Raw genomic sequence first — 13,968 nt, 5'->3', positions numbered from 1 at the left:
ATTTCTTTGAATTTCACTGCCATTAAAAAAATGCACATTCTAACATTAATTCAAACTATATTTTTTTCCAGATGTAAATTTTTTTGTGAAATATATGCTTAGTGTAGAATAAACAAAATATTCCATAATCTTAAATTATTTAGAGGTCGCTGAAATTGGTGCTGAAATTGGTTTAGGAGGGATGAGACGATGAGTTCATAGGGTAAAAGAAGTTCTATCGAGTTTATAGCATCAGTTTTGTCTGTTTGATCTCAAGTGTTTCGCGTTGTGTTCGTGTGAATCTTTAACGTATAAAAATTAAAGTTCCTTACAAAATTTCGTTAAATTTAAACTTAGGTGGTATTTTGAAGTTTTTTGAACCAATATGAGAGGTGTCTAGGTTCTCACCAAAAACCCCTTTTTACCAAAATGTGTTTTTTAACATATTTTTTAATAGTCACAAAGGTTAATAAAAAACACTGGCGAAATGTTGAATATTACTGGATCCAAGGTGCCACTTCAACTTAGTGTAACGAGTAAGTCGGGATTAACACGAAAGAAATATTACTTTAAGTCGCAGAAAGAGAAGGGAAATGTTTAAATCGACGAATTTGAACGAAAAATTGCGAGAAATTGCTCAAAAATTCACATGTCGAATGCTCATCGGATATTTTGGTGAAGAATCCGATGAACAATATTTCCGTTTAAAGAAGACCACGGTATTTACTTGAATCAGATACTCAGGATTGCGTTTTAAAACATACGCAAACTGATTTTAAAGACATACCAGTAGTTCCGCTTATGTTCATGATTTACGGATAAACTATGCATTCACGATTTTTTTCTTTCACCAGAGATGATACCTATTCCATGAACATTTTATCAAAAAACTAAACTTTGACTTATTTAGAGAAAGGTATCACAAATGTGGCTTCAAAACATTCAGTTGTTTTGTTGTTGGAGTCATGCTTGGATTAAGATGAAGTTTCAGTTTTCTAGCCAGACAAGGATTCATTTGTAACACACAAGTAAGAATTCATACAGTTTCTGTTGCAAAATTTGGAATGGTTATTACTACAAATCAAAGCATACAAAAAACTGTAATAAAATTACTTGAACCAAATTAAGAAAGTGGTGTAAAGATTTTGGTCAGTTTAACTAATTTTTTTCTCAGGTTTGCACGATCTACTCTGACAAAAAACATTGACTCGAACATTTATAAGGTGGGTTCTTGGGTTTTAGAAAATTTAGCCATTAACAACAATAGCTCCAAGAAGTGGAGCACTTTGGGACTTTAACTGGAAACCACTTACTATCGATCGATGTGATGGCCATTTCGCTAAGTCCTATATACATAAAAAAAAACAAAGAGGTCGGTTAGGATGTCGCGACTACACACTTCTGCCCCATCTTGCAAATTCCTTTAAAACAATACGCTGAAGAAACTAAATATCCAATCTGTTGATGATCTGTTTGGAGCCGTTCACATATGACGTCACGGTCTGAGGTAGGTGGTTTTCTGACCACTGTGACGAATTGTGACGAAGGGGGTAGTTGGGGTATTCACAATGGGACGTCACAAAGACGTCAAAAACACTCGGTACACTATGGATATGTTGGCAACTACCCCAAAGACTTAGTTTTTTTCTGGATCGTCACAATAATGTGATCGTCGGCATCATTTTGGCTCGACTAATTTAACAACTAAGCATAATGAACAGAAACGAACTATATCAGTCTGTTTTCAAAGGCTATGTAAGAGCTTTCGAGAGAACAAATAGTAGAAAGTCTTGCCAAGAACAAGTCATAAAGTAATGGAACGAAATAAAAACGATGTAGATTTTTCCTGGGAAAATTGCCATTTTCTTGAAAGAATATCGAGCGATTTCAATGAAAGCTGAAGGTGGATTTGTGCAAATTTGAGCTAAAGCATTGGACATTGAACCCAACGATGATGTTGAAACTGTTTGCGAAGGCATCAGGACCAAGCCTATTGATTCAAAAGTTCAAAATTCTAATGGATATGTCCCTCATGTTCAGCTACAATTGCAAAAATATTGTTATTGTATGAACTCAGAAGTTTGCATGCTGCAATTTGAAAACAAAAAAAGACTGTTGTCTGATGTTCAAGAGAAAGAACTTAAGTCAAAAATTTTAAAAAAATAATAATAAGAGAAGACACTTAAGATAAGAAGAGGGCTGACACACAAAGATCTCATCAAGAGAGAAACGAAAAGAAAAAAACTTCAAGAAGTAGCAATAGAAAAAAATCTTCGAGATGAATTGCGAGTTAAAATATGCCTTTTGAAAACTATTATTGCATTGAGCGTGCACGGTTCCGCTTTTCATTTAAAAAGACAGAGCGACGTGTATCAAACCATCAAAACTCAATGGACGAACCTACTGAGAAATTTAATAAAGGTGGATTCAAGATAATTAGGAGCGGGGTTTATCGTACACTTTTGCCAAAAAGAGTTGCATCTTTTAAAAACTGGCGCCATGTTGTAACCATCCCCGTGGAAGTCATATGAGCCCAAAAACTACCGTCATGCTAAACATTATGATGGGCCATTTTGTACAACCACCATTAGATATCTAGAAAAATTGACCTCCTTTATTGGCCCCAAGAAGTCTGCTTCGTAAGTCAAGATGACAAATGTCTCGTCTCAATGTGTTTTACTGCGACAAATAAATAGAGCCCTCTACTCATGCATGTGAAACACCGTGTTAGTCTGCCTTATTATTGGGTTGTTACCGAGATATACAATAATTCCCTCAGTTTGCGCTGGAATCCAAATTCCTCAGAACGGTTAACTAAATATTTATGAATTAAAACTTTTCAGTATTTTAAATATATTTTAAATTACTATTAGGATTCGTAAATAAAGAATGCGTCAGTAATTCCGGCCCAACATACATTGCAATTCGGTAAGGACTTAATCAATCTCAATCAAGGACTTAATCAAATAATTAAGGACTCATCAACCACAGCATTAAGTCACGCAATTGACTTCGAAACACGTTTGAATCTCGAAGAATTTGCCGAATATCAGGTGTGTTCTCGTTCTCGATCAGCTAGTGAAACCAATTGTGATTTTTACTGTACACGGAGGACCCGACGAAAACCCCCGATATTAAAAAGTTAGAAATTAAAATCCATAATTTAGTTAATTATGACCTTACTGGTCTTTTTGTGGCTAAAAATGCCAATAGAAGAAGTGCTTTCAACCGCGTCGAACGAAAAATGGCTCAGTTGAGAGATGAATTAAACGATCTTACCCCATAAAGCTTTTGGAATCCACTAAGGAAGAATATTTCACCAACCAACACTGCCTATTTCTCAAACTAGTGAAGATTTCAACGTTTCGGAAGGATAAAAAACTGAAAAGTACTTTTTCCCGATGCTATTTGTCTCGCAGAGTCTCACGAGTTGTGACTAAGAAGAAGAAAGAACCCATAGCGATACTAAAAAATGGTTTAAAGACGATTGAAAGAAAAAGAAACAAGAAATAGAACAAGAAATTGACCATCTTGAGAGAGTATTTTCCGATTCAAGTTTGGATTCTGAAGACGATGATCCACATGCACTTGCGAATGCACAACCTTTAAGTTTTGTACTTACAATTTCAATTTAAATTAAAGAAGTAAAAAATTGCCCAAAAAGTCAGTAACATCAAACGTGAACTGCCCCTTCGAACAAATTCTAGCAAGAATTTAACCAAGGATTAAAGTTTGAAGAGCAGCGTCTAATGTTCTCAACACTATACTTGAATCACCTGGTACGTCCTACTTGTACGACAAAACCAGTGATATTCCTACGAAACCTATTAAATCAATCCGACTCTATAGCACAATATTTGAATATTGACGGTTCTCCAGTACCAAATCCCCATGTTTTTTCTCAAGGTTAATCGTCAACGTCAACAACCACACTAAAGAGGCCATCCTCTGCGGTCGGCTCAGCAAGGTAAAGTCCCTTTATCATGTGTCCATCATCTCCGAATTCGTCAACTTCCTCAGTCACCACAGAGGGAAAATTTAGCAAATGGCTGACCCTTATTACACCAATTAAGCTAACAAGGAGAGCTTTAGGTTGATGTAGGGTTATGGGTACGGGTATGGTTTGGAGGAGAACGGCAAGAACGCGGCGCAGCACAGCACGAGCTTGAGATGGTGCTGGGTATCATTTGAAAACCTTCCAGTGATATGGTGGGATTTTGCACTAAGATTGCCTATGCCACTTACACAAGTGGTGGATTATTATCTAAGGTAGTATAAACTCTTTGATCTATTAGGTACAGCAGTTCCAAAGTCGGTGAAAGCCAAGATTAAGCTCCGTGATCTAGAAGTAAAAGGTCTTAGCTGGGATGATCTCGTTACCAGTGTTGATCTATTACAAAATAATCTAGGGTTCCTATGTTCCCGATGTTGCTGATGGTGGGGTAATGGAAGTAGCACAAACGGAGGAAGCCGACCACCTCGTCATCAGAAAACTATTGGAGAAAGCCTGGGCCAAATTGGTATGTTTATAATAGTAATAATAAACAATTCGTTTATTACCGCACCGAGCCATTGCTAAACACATCATTTTTGAAATATTTGTATGGAAAACCTTAGGAAAAAATACAAGATTCCTACTTCGAAGAAACTAGAAAGTTAGTTCCTCAATACCGCAAAAAGGACGAAGATTACATAAAGCAGGACGAGTATATAAGAAATCAGAAAAACAACTTGATGAAGAAAGACCACGGTAGACGATATTCATTTTTTAAATTCAATTTGTTATATAATTTGTAATCATAAATTAATTTTTTCCATTAGTTTCCTCTAGTGAGTTGACGACGAACAATGGGAGTTAAAGGCTGTTCTTGGTGAAGAGAAGAATGGCGGAGTCCGCTATTTCACCGTTCGTTGGGCTGATTCGTTGCTGCCCGAAGAACAAGTGACACTAACTTCTCCTGCTCCTGTAAAATCATACTTAAAAAAGAAGGAAAAAAATTGTCTTGTACCAAGTAATTTTTTTCTACAATTAATTGTTTTCTTTCTTTGATTGTTCCTGTTGGTTTAGTAATAATTCTTCAAACTTTCTCAAATTGCCTGTTGGATGTAACCCTTATTAGTTCTTTCTCGTTTCTTTGGTTCTCGTCGAGTTTTTCCATGTTTTCTTCTGAAAATTGGAAATGAAAATCACTACGAAATTGTTTGATACATCTAGGGTTACGAGACAGCAAGTTTTAACGATAAATACACAGTCGTTATCTTGAGGTTGAAATTCGCGTGTGTATTTAAAACAAAAACAACAAACATGGATGTACAGACACATTCTTTTGTAGTGCAGTCAAGGTGATTTTATCCTTATCTAGGCCGTTACGCCAACCAAGGTTGAATTGTGGTGAGTCTTACGTATCATTCATCATAAAATCATCTGGCATCATCCTAAGTGTCCACCTTATGTATAACCAAAACGGGGCCAAAAATTTCTTCACGATAACACGCCATAGAAGGCTAAAAACATTTTAATATTGTAAGTTAGAATTCTTTGGAAAAAATAGGTTATGTAATATTTACCGTGACTTCAGTCAAAATGGTTGGGCCAACAACTATCAACAATCAACCATTGAAAGGTCCATTTTGGAGAAGAGAGAGAGAGAGAGATAAAGTCTTCTTAAGGTCAGGACCGTGTCGAAGATAGTTGTCTCGAGTCAATTCACAGCAACCAAATTTTGAAAGAATCTGACGTTAAAGCCACGACATAGATTTTTCAACAACTTTTTAAAAGCTAAGATTTACTTGATGGCGTTTAAAAGTAATCTCCTATTTGGATCTTTCAAAATAAAAAATCATTAGAGCTCAGTTACACACAGGGACACAGAGGTTACGACAAATAGTCCAAATATATACCTGGACCATATGATGGCGTCCAACAATACGCTGAATTGTTGAATCGCTTCCTGGCTTCTTAAATCCTTGTGCAAAATGATGAGCGATGGTAATATCGATGGAACGACCCCCCAAGGCAGGATCAAAGGTGCAGGCCAACATCTATAGATCATAAAACCATTAATGCACAATGTTTTAAGATGAAGTGATAACAATAAGAATGTATACCTTCAATTTGCCTTTATGGAATGCCGAAATAGCAATCTGCAAAGCCGAAGAACCAAAATAAACGAAAGCGACATGACGGGGTGGCTATTCGGCATTTCGCAGGTCAGTGGAAGTAACCTGCCAAGCAGGGTCTCGGAGCCAAGCACTCCGCCCGTTTCTGCAATTTGAAAAGGCCATGCAAGGTCCCTGATGGTTGCCATCTACATCATCACGAATTGCCCCATGACCCATGAAGAGCAGCCGATCGGGTGCCAACAGAGTCATCCAGGACATCAACGGCACGAATAGGAAACCCAAGCCCATAACTAGTTGCCATGGGGATGATGCCCCTTAAGATCCTGGATGCTGACGGAAATGCGGTATGGGCCAATGCCTTCATTGACGAAGTAAGCGATTCGACATTGATGCGACAAGGATTCGCCAACGCAAATAAGATTTTCAGCGTTCAGATCAGATCCTGACAGTAGAAGGAGCAAGCGGAGTCGTGACGAAGTATCGATCTCAACGTGTGAATTTCAAAATTAACGCTAACTCTGGAGAAACTTTGGATGTATGTGGTTCTACTCTGCCTTCTACCGTAGCGAGCACCACTCCTGTGACAGACTGGGGAGCTCTCAAGAACCGCTGGCCTCATCTTGCCGACCTTCCGGTTGGGAAGACTGGTGGGAGAGTTGATATTCTGATCGACCAGGACCTAAATCATCTTACCGTAGCACTTGAATCTAGAGTTGGAAACGATTACGAACCAACTGCTATCAGGAGCCGACTGGGTTGGCTCATTCGTGATTTAATATCAGAATAGCACCACTGTTTCAGCTTTCCGTATCCATACCGTCACCAGCTCTACTCATCTAGAAGACATCGCTTCCAAATTACGCCGCTTTTGCGATACCAAAAACTTTGGATCGGAATCTACGTTGGTGGCCATGTTTGACGAAGACCGAAAAGCTATCAACATCTTGGAGACCGGTACGAAGAAACTAGATCTTGGCAATGAAGTCCGGCTATTACCTGGAAAACTGGGGATCCGAGTCTAGTGTGCAATTGGAAGATGGCTCAACAGCGACTTGGTAGTAGAAGCTATGTTTAGCCGGTTAAGGCTTAATCCATCTGACGGCAATTATTTTTGCTTTCTGTGAAAGGATCTTTCTGCCAAAGTTGTAGTGTGTCGAATGGATTGGCTACCTTTTGGTGCGACATGTCCCCCCTTCATTGCCATTTACACCACACATTGAGCTGTTGCGGATGCAAAGGTTGGAGAAGAAGCTGTCAACACGGTGAAAAAGAAAATGTATGTTGACTACTATTTGGGGTCCACAAGAATCGTTGATGAAGGAATGAAGGAAGCGTCTCTCATGCGAAAGACACTCGCCGACGCTGATTTGCATTTTCAAGACTGGATCTCCGATTCGGAAGAATTTGTTCGAGTGATTCAAGGCGAGAAGAAATGATGAAGAATGATGAAAGATGTGCCGAATAATGCTTACAACTCGAACAGGAAACAAGAAACGCCGAGAAGATCGTTGATGAAGGCCTGAAGAAACTCGACATTGGGTATGAAACCCCACTCACGTGGCTCGAAGGAGAGCCGACATTTGAAAATAACAGGACGCTGGCGGAGCATCGTTGGCAAGACCTGAAGGAACGATTCAAGAGAGATCCAGATTTCGAGGCTGATTACAGAGCCGCGATCAAGAAATACGTCGACGAAGGCTATGCATCGCGAGTAAAAGAGGAAGATTTATACTCGAACAACCAGTACTACTTGCCGCATCACGGTGTCTACAAGAAAGTGTATGGTAAGAAGAAGAAGAAGCTTCGAGTCGTCTTCGATGCCGCTGCCAAATGGAAGAAGAAATGCCTCAACGACGGAATGCGACAGGGTCAAAAATTGCAGAACGACTTAGCCAAGGTCCTCATTCGATTCCAGCTGGGGGAGATTGCCTTTGCAGCAGACGTGACCGCCATGTACAGCAGGATTCGACTTCGACCCCAAGATGCCCGCTTTCATCGTTTTCTCTGGCAAGAGAAAGATTCTGACGTCATCATTACGTACCAAATGGATCGCTTGCCATTTGGATCTAACTGTGCCCCATTTCTCGCCCTAAAAACCATCCACAGAGCCGCTTCAGATGCCACTAGAGGGAGAGAAGAATGTATGGAAGCAGTAGAGAAGAATATGTACATGGATGACCTATTGAAAGCAGTCGACAATGAAGAACAAGCAATTATGAAAGCGAAACTCATCCGCGATGGACTAGCAGAAGGAGATTTTCATCTAACAAATTGGATCTCGAACTCTCCGGAATTCATCAAAGCGTTGCAACCAGAGCAGGCAGTAGCAGCAGCACATCATGATTTAGCGTCGGATGACGTCGAAAAGCTACTGGGAGCCTTCTACGAGCCAACGACAGACGAGATGACGTACCGAGTGACTGGAGTCGAAGATCTTAAATGGACGCGCGCTGGATTGCTGAGCAAGGTGGCGAGTATCTACGACCCCCTAGGACGAGCAGCACCAGCGCTGATAAAAGCAAAAATTAAATTGCGTGAGCTAGGTACCAGAGGACTAAACTGGAACGAAGCCATCAGCGGTGACGACAAGGAGTGGTGGCAAACCTGGTACAAGACGCTGGAGAGACTCAACGACCTTTCGATGCCACGAAATTTGCAGCCGGACAAAGGAAAAATCATCCAGAGCGATCTTCTAACCTTTGGAGATGCATCTGAAGAGGCCTATGCAGCAGTCGTATATCTACGCAATGTCTACCAGGATGGCACATCAATATGCAGATTGGTGATGGCCAAAACCAAATTGGCCCCTCGGCAGACACAGTCGATTCCAAAATTGGAGCTGAACGCAGCAGTGCTAGGCGCTCGACTGGCCACATACGTTGCAGACGCGCTACAAATCTCTGGACTCAACAGGATTTTCTTCACTGATTCCAGTACTACCAGGAACTGGATACGAGCCGTCGCTTCACATTACATGCCGTTCGTCAGCCACAGAATCGGAGAGATTCAATCTCTCACCAACGCTAACGAGTGGCGCTTCATTCCCGGGAAAATGAACATAGCAGATGCTGCGACGCGGTCCCTATTGACAGACGGAGAGCCGATCCCACCGAGATGGCTGGAAGGACCATCTTTCATCGCCTTACCAATGGAGCAATGGCCGAAGGATTTGCCTTGGGTGGCAGTAGCAGCAGAGAAAAGAACTGCCCACATCCACCACGCAATTTCTGAGCCCCCTCTTCAAGATTGGACAAAGGTGATCATCGATTCGAAGAACATCTCAACATTCCTGAAGGTGGAAGGAGATGCCAAGGAGATTATTTTAAAGTGCCAAAAGGAAGGATTCCGTGAAGAAATCAGTTTATTATCAAAGGGCAAGCAAATATCGAAGAAGTCATGCCTCATTCAATTAACTCCTTTCTTAGACAAAGATGGAATTCTCCGACTGGGTGGACGAATCCACCGCGAAAAGCTACCATATGAGGTTCTACACCCTCCAATTCTGCCCGGAAAGCACCCACTTGCAGAAAAGATAGTGACAGCAGTGCATCAAGAGTCGCATCACGCAGGCACTGACTTTCTCCATGCCAAAATTCGGCAACATCTTTGGATCCTGCAAGGACGAGAGCTGGCAAAGAAGATCCGCTTCAACTGTGCCGTCTGTGTGAAATCGCGTGCCAAACTCGCCACGCAAAAGATGGGTGATTTTCCATCTGCTCGTCTCGATTCTTACACCGCACCATTCACGCACATAGCTCTGGACTATTTCGGACCGATCGAAACGTCAGCCTACAGGAACCGAGTAATCAAACGGTATGGCCTGTTAATCACCTGTCTCGTCACCCGCAATGTTTATGTAGAAATGGTGCAGTCAATGTCAACACCAGATTTTCTCTACGGTCTACGGCGTTTCATCGGAGAATTCTCGAAGCCAACTGAAATCTTCTGTGATAACGGGACAAACTTTGTGGGAGCTGAGAAGGAGCTGGCCACAGCATTTCGTGAGTTGCAAAAGGACGAAAAGTTGAAGGAGTTTGCGCGAGAGCGCTCAATCATCTGGAAATTCCAGCCACCTAGTGCTCCACATTTCGGCGGATCACACGAATCAATGGTCAAATCAACAAAGAGGGCGCTCTACCGGGCGCTGGATACGGAAAAAGCCGGATTGCGCTACCCGACGGACGAAATGCTCAGAACGCTACTGAAGGAAGTGGTGGGCATGCTGAACGGGAGACCTCTGACGCAGGCCAGCAACGACCCAGAAGACTTCAGACCAATTACACCAAAGGATTTCTTGAATCTGCCACCAACGTCGGATCTTCCGGCCGGAGACATCCGTCGCGCTCTGCCCCGCGACCATATTCGTTACGTGAAGAAGATGGCCAATTTATTTTGGGACCTGTGGACCAAGATGTTCCTCCCTACGCTGGTTCCAAGAAGGAAGTGGGTCGCGGAAGAAAGAAATTTTGAAGTTGGAGATTCGATCATGCTATCGGACAACAATTTGCTGCCAAATCAGTGGAAGACGGGCCGAATCATCGAAGTTTATCCCGGTTCCGACGGCTTTGTTCGAGTCGTAAAAGTGAAAACGGACTGCGGAGAATATTTGAGACCAATCCATCGTCTAGTACTACTGGAACCTTACTCGGCCGTCCTTCCGTCGGCCTCGGGGGAGAATGTTCCAGAGGAAAAGAAGGCTTAATTTAAATGTATATTTTAATTCATGTCCTCATCTTATTTTATTCTGAAGTATCGATTAATTTAAGTAAGCCGCCAGGTGGGCCACTTGTCGTGCAGTAGAAAACAGCTGATGTCTAATTAAGTGTCTTGGCAGAAGCAGAAAGTAGCCATTGTTCATTTCATGGCGTGTATAGCCATTGATAACTCGTTTCTTACTGTGCTTTATTGATGGGAATTCTCATCTTGTGACTCCCTATTTTCTTATCTGATTCTCTGAGGTAAATTTGTGTATATATTTTTATGTGTTCTATTAGCTAACATTATTCTCGTGTACATAGATTAGGCTGGATTAGGCCCTAGATTTGATTTTGTGTCGTTTGTGTCTACGATTGCCTTATTGACCGGCTCCTAATTGTGGATGCTAGGTGAGAGAAAGTTATCATTTAAATCGAAGTCTGTGTGTTTTAATTCTGTCTTAATTTAGGCAATTTGTGCTCTGTGCATTTTATGTTGACGAATAAACCCGTGATTCTCTGAGAAGCGATTGATAGGCCTACGCCTCCCTCTTCGACCGTATCACTCTCTCGCTGAAACAGTATGGGACTATAATAAATATTGTCACGCATCGAACGCATGACCGTACGCTGAAACTGGAGGATCGGGAGCGGACGAAGTAAAGACCGTCGAACTGCAATTGGATATGAAGGAGATGGCGTCGAGTTCCCGAAAAGGTCTTCAAAAGGGCCCGGGAGTCGAAGGCTCGGTCTCAGTCTTCGGAGTTGTCGTGTTGTCGAAACTATGTTAGCCATTCCTGTTTATTCTTATTTGCTTGTTGAACCCAATACCAAGTTACTTTGTAGTCAAGTGATAGTTCTAGCCACATACAGTTATTCTAATGAACCTTGCTCGAGTTACTGTGTAGTTACACACGGCGCCTGCGGTACAGTTCGCCTTGTTCGCCTGGGTGCAGCCCTCGTTACAATATATTATATACGGTCTGGGACTATGTTCATCTTCTGTTGCTCCAACGTTAAAAATTTGGCCGCGGTACCAGCCATTATCATGGGTAAACAGGGCGAAACTGGCAACACCAACTTCGATGCAACCAAGAGGCTCTTTAAGAGCGGCTGAAATGTTAAAAAATTAATCGTGTTCAGTAGTGATCCTTTTAAAAATAATTTCTTTCAAATTTACCAAAGTATGATGTGGCCAAATTGTCCATTTACTTTTCGAGAAGTGCAACAGCCTCAATTAAGTGGCAGTACAAGCTGTTCGGGTCCTCGACAAAAAAAAATCAAGGTTTTTGGTTGCGCCTTGAACCCGGCTGGCACTGAAACGAGTAGAACTCACCAAAGAAAATCATGTTATAAAGACACACACAGATCAGAAAGAAAAAGTCACGACGTTATACACTGTTACTGCATGTAACGATTACCAACTGTGTCTTTTACAATAAAAACTGTTCTCTCTAACTCGAAAAGATAGTCGAAAAACCAGACAACGTGTGGAAACCACGCCACACTACACTGGGCAAACCAGAATCAGGTGCAGAAGTAGACGGAATCTGTAATCCTGGAATCTCCCGAATTCGTGGCAGAAACAAACGATGTTGAAATTGTGGTTGGAATTTTTTGGGAGGCGAGGATACGCATCCACAATCAATGTTTTTTTTCTTTTCTTCAGATGATGATGGATGCCAAGAGGTTCAACTTGAAGCTGGTCTTCCACCGTTTACTTTCACGACTATTTTTATCCAATTGCAGATTGATGTCACACATGGCCAGGGCATTGCACGAGAAAGGGCCCTTTAAACATGTCTCATTACTCCGGGTGTCTACTCTGATGTGGCCATCTTCCTTTCAGCAAGTGATTTTCTCATGGTGATAAGTCGTCGTCTCTGTTTATCAGAAAACATCCCACATGTTTTCAGGCTACGGCACGAAGCGTCTTTTACTTGATGAACTGGATAGGTTAAGAGGGGATGGTGTGTTGATGATTGAGTTGAAGGATCTCGCCATCGACGAGGCATCGAGTGATTCTTCCATCCAGCTCAAACCCCTCATTTCAAAGCTCAACGTTCAACGTTCAACCTAACCGGGAGGTGGGACATCTAGCGCTTAGAGTTTGCAACGCCGAGCTCGATATGTCATTCTCATTTTAAGCGAACCGCAACCGCTAGATGCGCCCTCTCCCAGTTAGGTTGAACGAGAGGGGTTGGGTAGAAAAAGCTACACTATGGGGGATAGCCCGAAAAATGGCCTAGGGTTAACCCTCGGCCAAACATTTTCTTTTTCTGAGACTTTGCTGACTTGATAAAAGCAATTAGAACATGCAACATGCGCTCCATGTGGTGCAAAACACAACTTTTGTCTTTCGACTTTGATATAAGTATTCTTTGAAAAGAAAGAAAATTTTGATTTATGGAAATAACAATTTTGGGAGTAAACGTAGGGTCTAAATAACTGAATTATAGTTCCGCCACTGAGTATCGGGTTTCGAGATTTTATTAGTTGGAGGTGGGCAAGGTTGAGATGTTTGAAAGGGTGGGCCTGGACTGCTTCTATTACACTGCTATTACACTGCTGACTGCTTACTTTCATCACATACTAGTCCACATTACTTGTGAAATATAAGCAGTAGTCTTAATTTCCAGAGACTGATAAGGACAACTCCAAAACCATTTAGGATCCACCCTCCTATACATTTAAAGATTCAACAAGCGATCCACGATTCAAAGTAGACCGAAATCCCGGAGCGGCTTCCCAGATCTAAATCCGGAAAAGGCCTTAAAAATATATAAAAAACATAATCATGTTTGTCTCTGCATGCCGGATTCACCTGCGTTTACAGAATGACGAAATTCCCACCCGTTTAGGAGTTATTTGGCTGTAAAGTTATTTTTTATTATTTTGTCGGAAAGTGGGGGTACTTTTGCATCGCTTTCATAAAAGCGGGGAAGCTAATTTTTTAAAAAGGTTCATTGCTATCTCGACCACCGGAATCCAAAAGGAATTTCCTTTCGGGATTTTATTGGTTGGGATATAACTAATTTCCTGAGAGGCTCATTTTTCCCTTTTCCCTCGCTGCATGGCAGCCATTTTTTTGTGGGTGGTGTGGGTATTCTCCCAGTCTGTAACAAGCAAACTTCCATCACCTGGCGAAGAGAGGCTTCATAAAGAGGTTGAG

The 13,968-nt window shown here is 41.6% G+C and overlaps 1 protein-coding gene across 1 annotated transcript; it reads left to right on the top strand.

Moving 5' to 3' along the window:
• Positions 1-6,401: 6,401 nt before the first annotated feature.
• On the top strand, positions 6,402-11,377 carry LOC124200571. The gene is made up of 7 exons (XM_046596838.1): positions 6,402-6,473; positions 6,542-6,857; positions 6,904-7,085; positions 7,341-7,514; positions 7,586-11,060; positions 11,121-11,207; positions 11,267-11,377. Exons 1-5 carry the CDS (start codon positions 6,402-6,404, stop codon positions 10,802-10,804), a joined length of 3,963 nt encoding a protein of 1,320 aa, XP_046452794.1. The 3' UTR covers positions 10,805-11,060; positions 11,121-11,207; positions 11,267-11,377.
• Positions 11,378-13,968: the final 2,591 nt, after the last annotated feature.

This window comes from Daphnia pulex, chromosome 8 (genome assembly GCF_021134715.1).
Source record: "Daphnia pulex isolate KAP4 chromosome 8, ASM2113471v1".
NCBI classification, from domain to species: Eukaryota; Metazoa; Arthropoda; class Branchiopoda; order Diplostraca; family Daphniidae; genus Daphnia; species Daphnia pulex.
Note: the sequence above shows the minus strand (reverse complement) of the source record. Positions and strands in the feature narration are given on the sequence as shown.

What these genes read in the sequence shown, in the direction of transcription:
- LOC124200571 (XM_046596838.1), top strand. Translation starts at nt 6,402, where the DNA reads ATGGGGATGATGCCCCTTAAGATCCTGGATGCTGACGGAAATGCGGTA. An exon ending in TGCTATCAGGAGCCGACTGG is followed by an intron (nt 6,858 to 6,903) that starts GTTGGCTCATTC and finishes CCACTGTTTCAG; the next exon opens with CTTTCCGTATCCATACCGTC. An exon ending in AACTAGATCTTGGCAATGAA is followed by an intron (nt 7,086 to 7,340) that starts GTCCGGCTATTA and finishes GCGGATGCAAAG; the next exon opens with GTTGGAGAAGAAGCTGTCAA.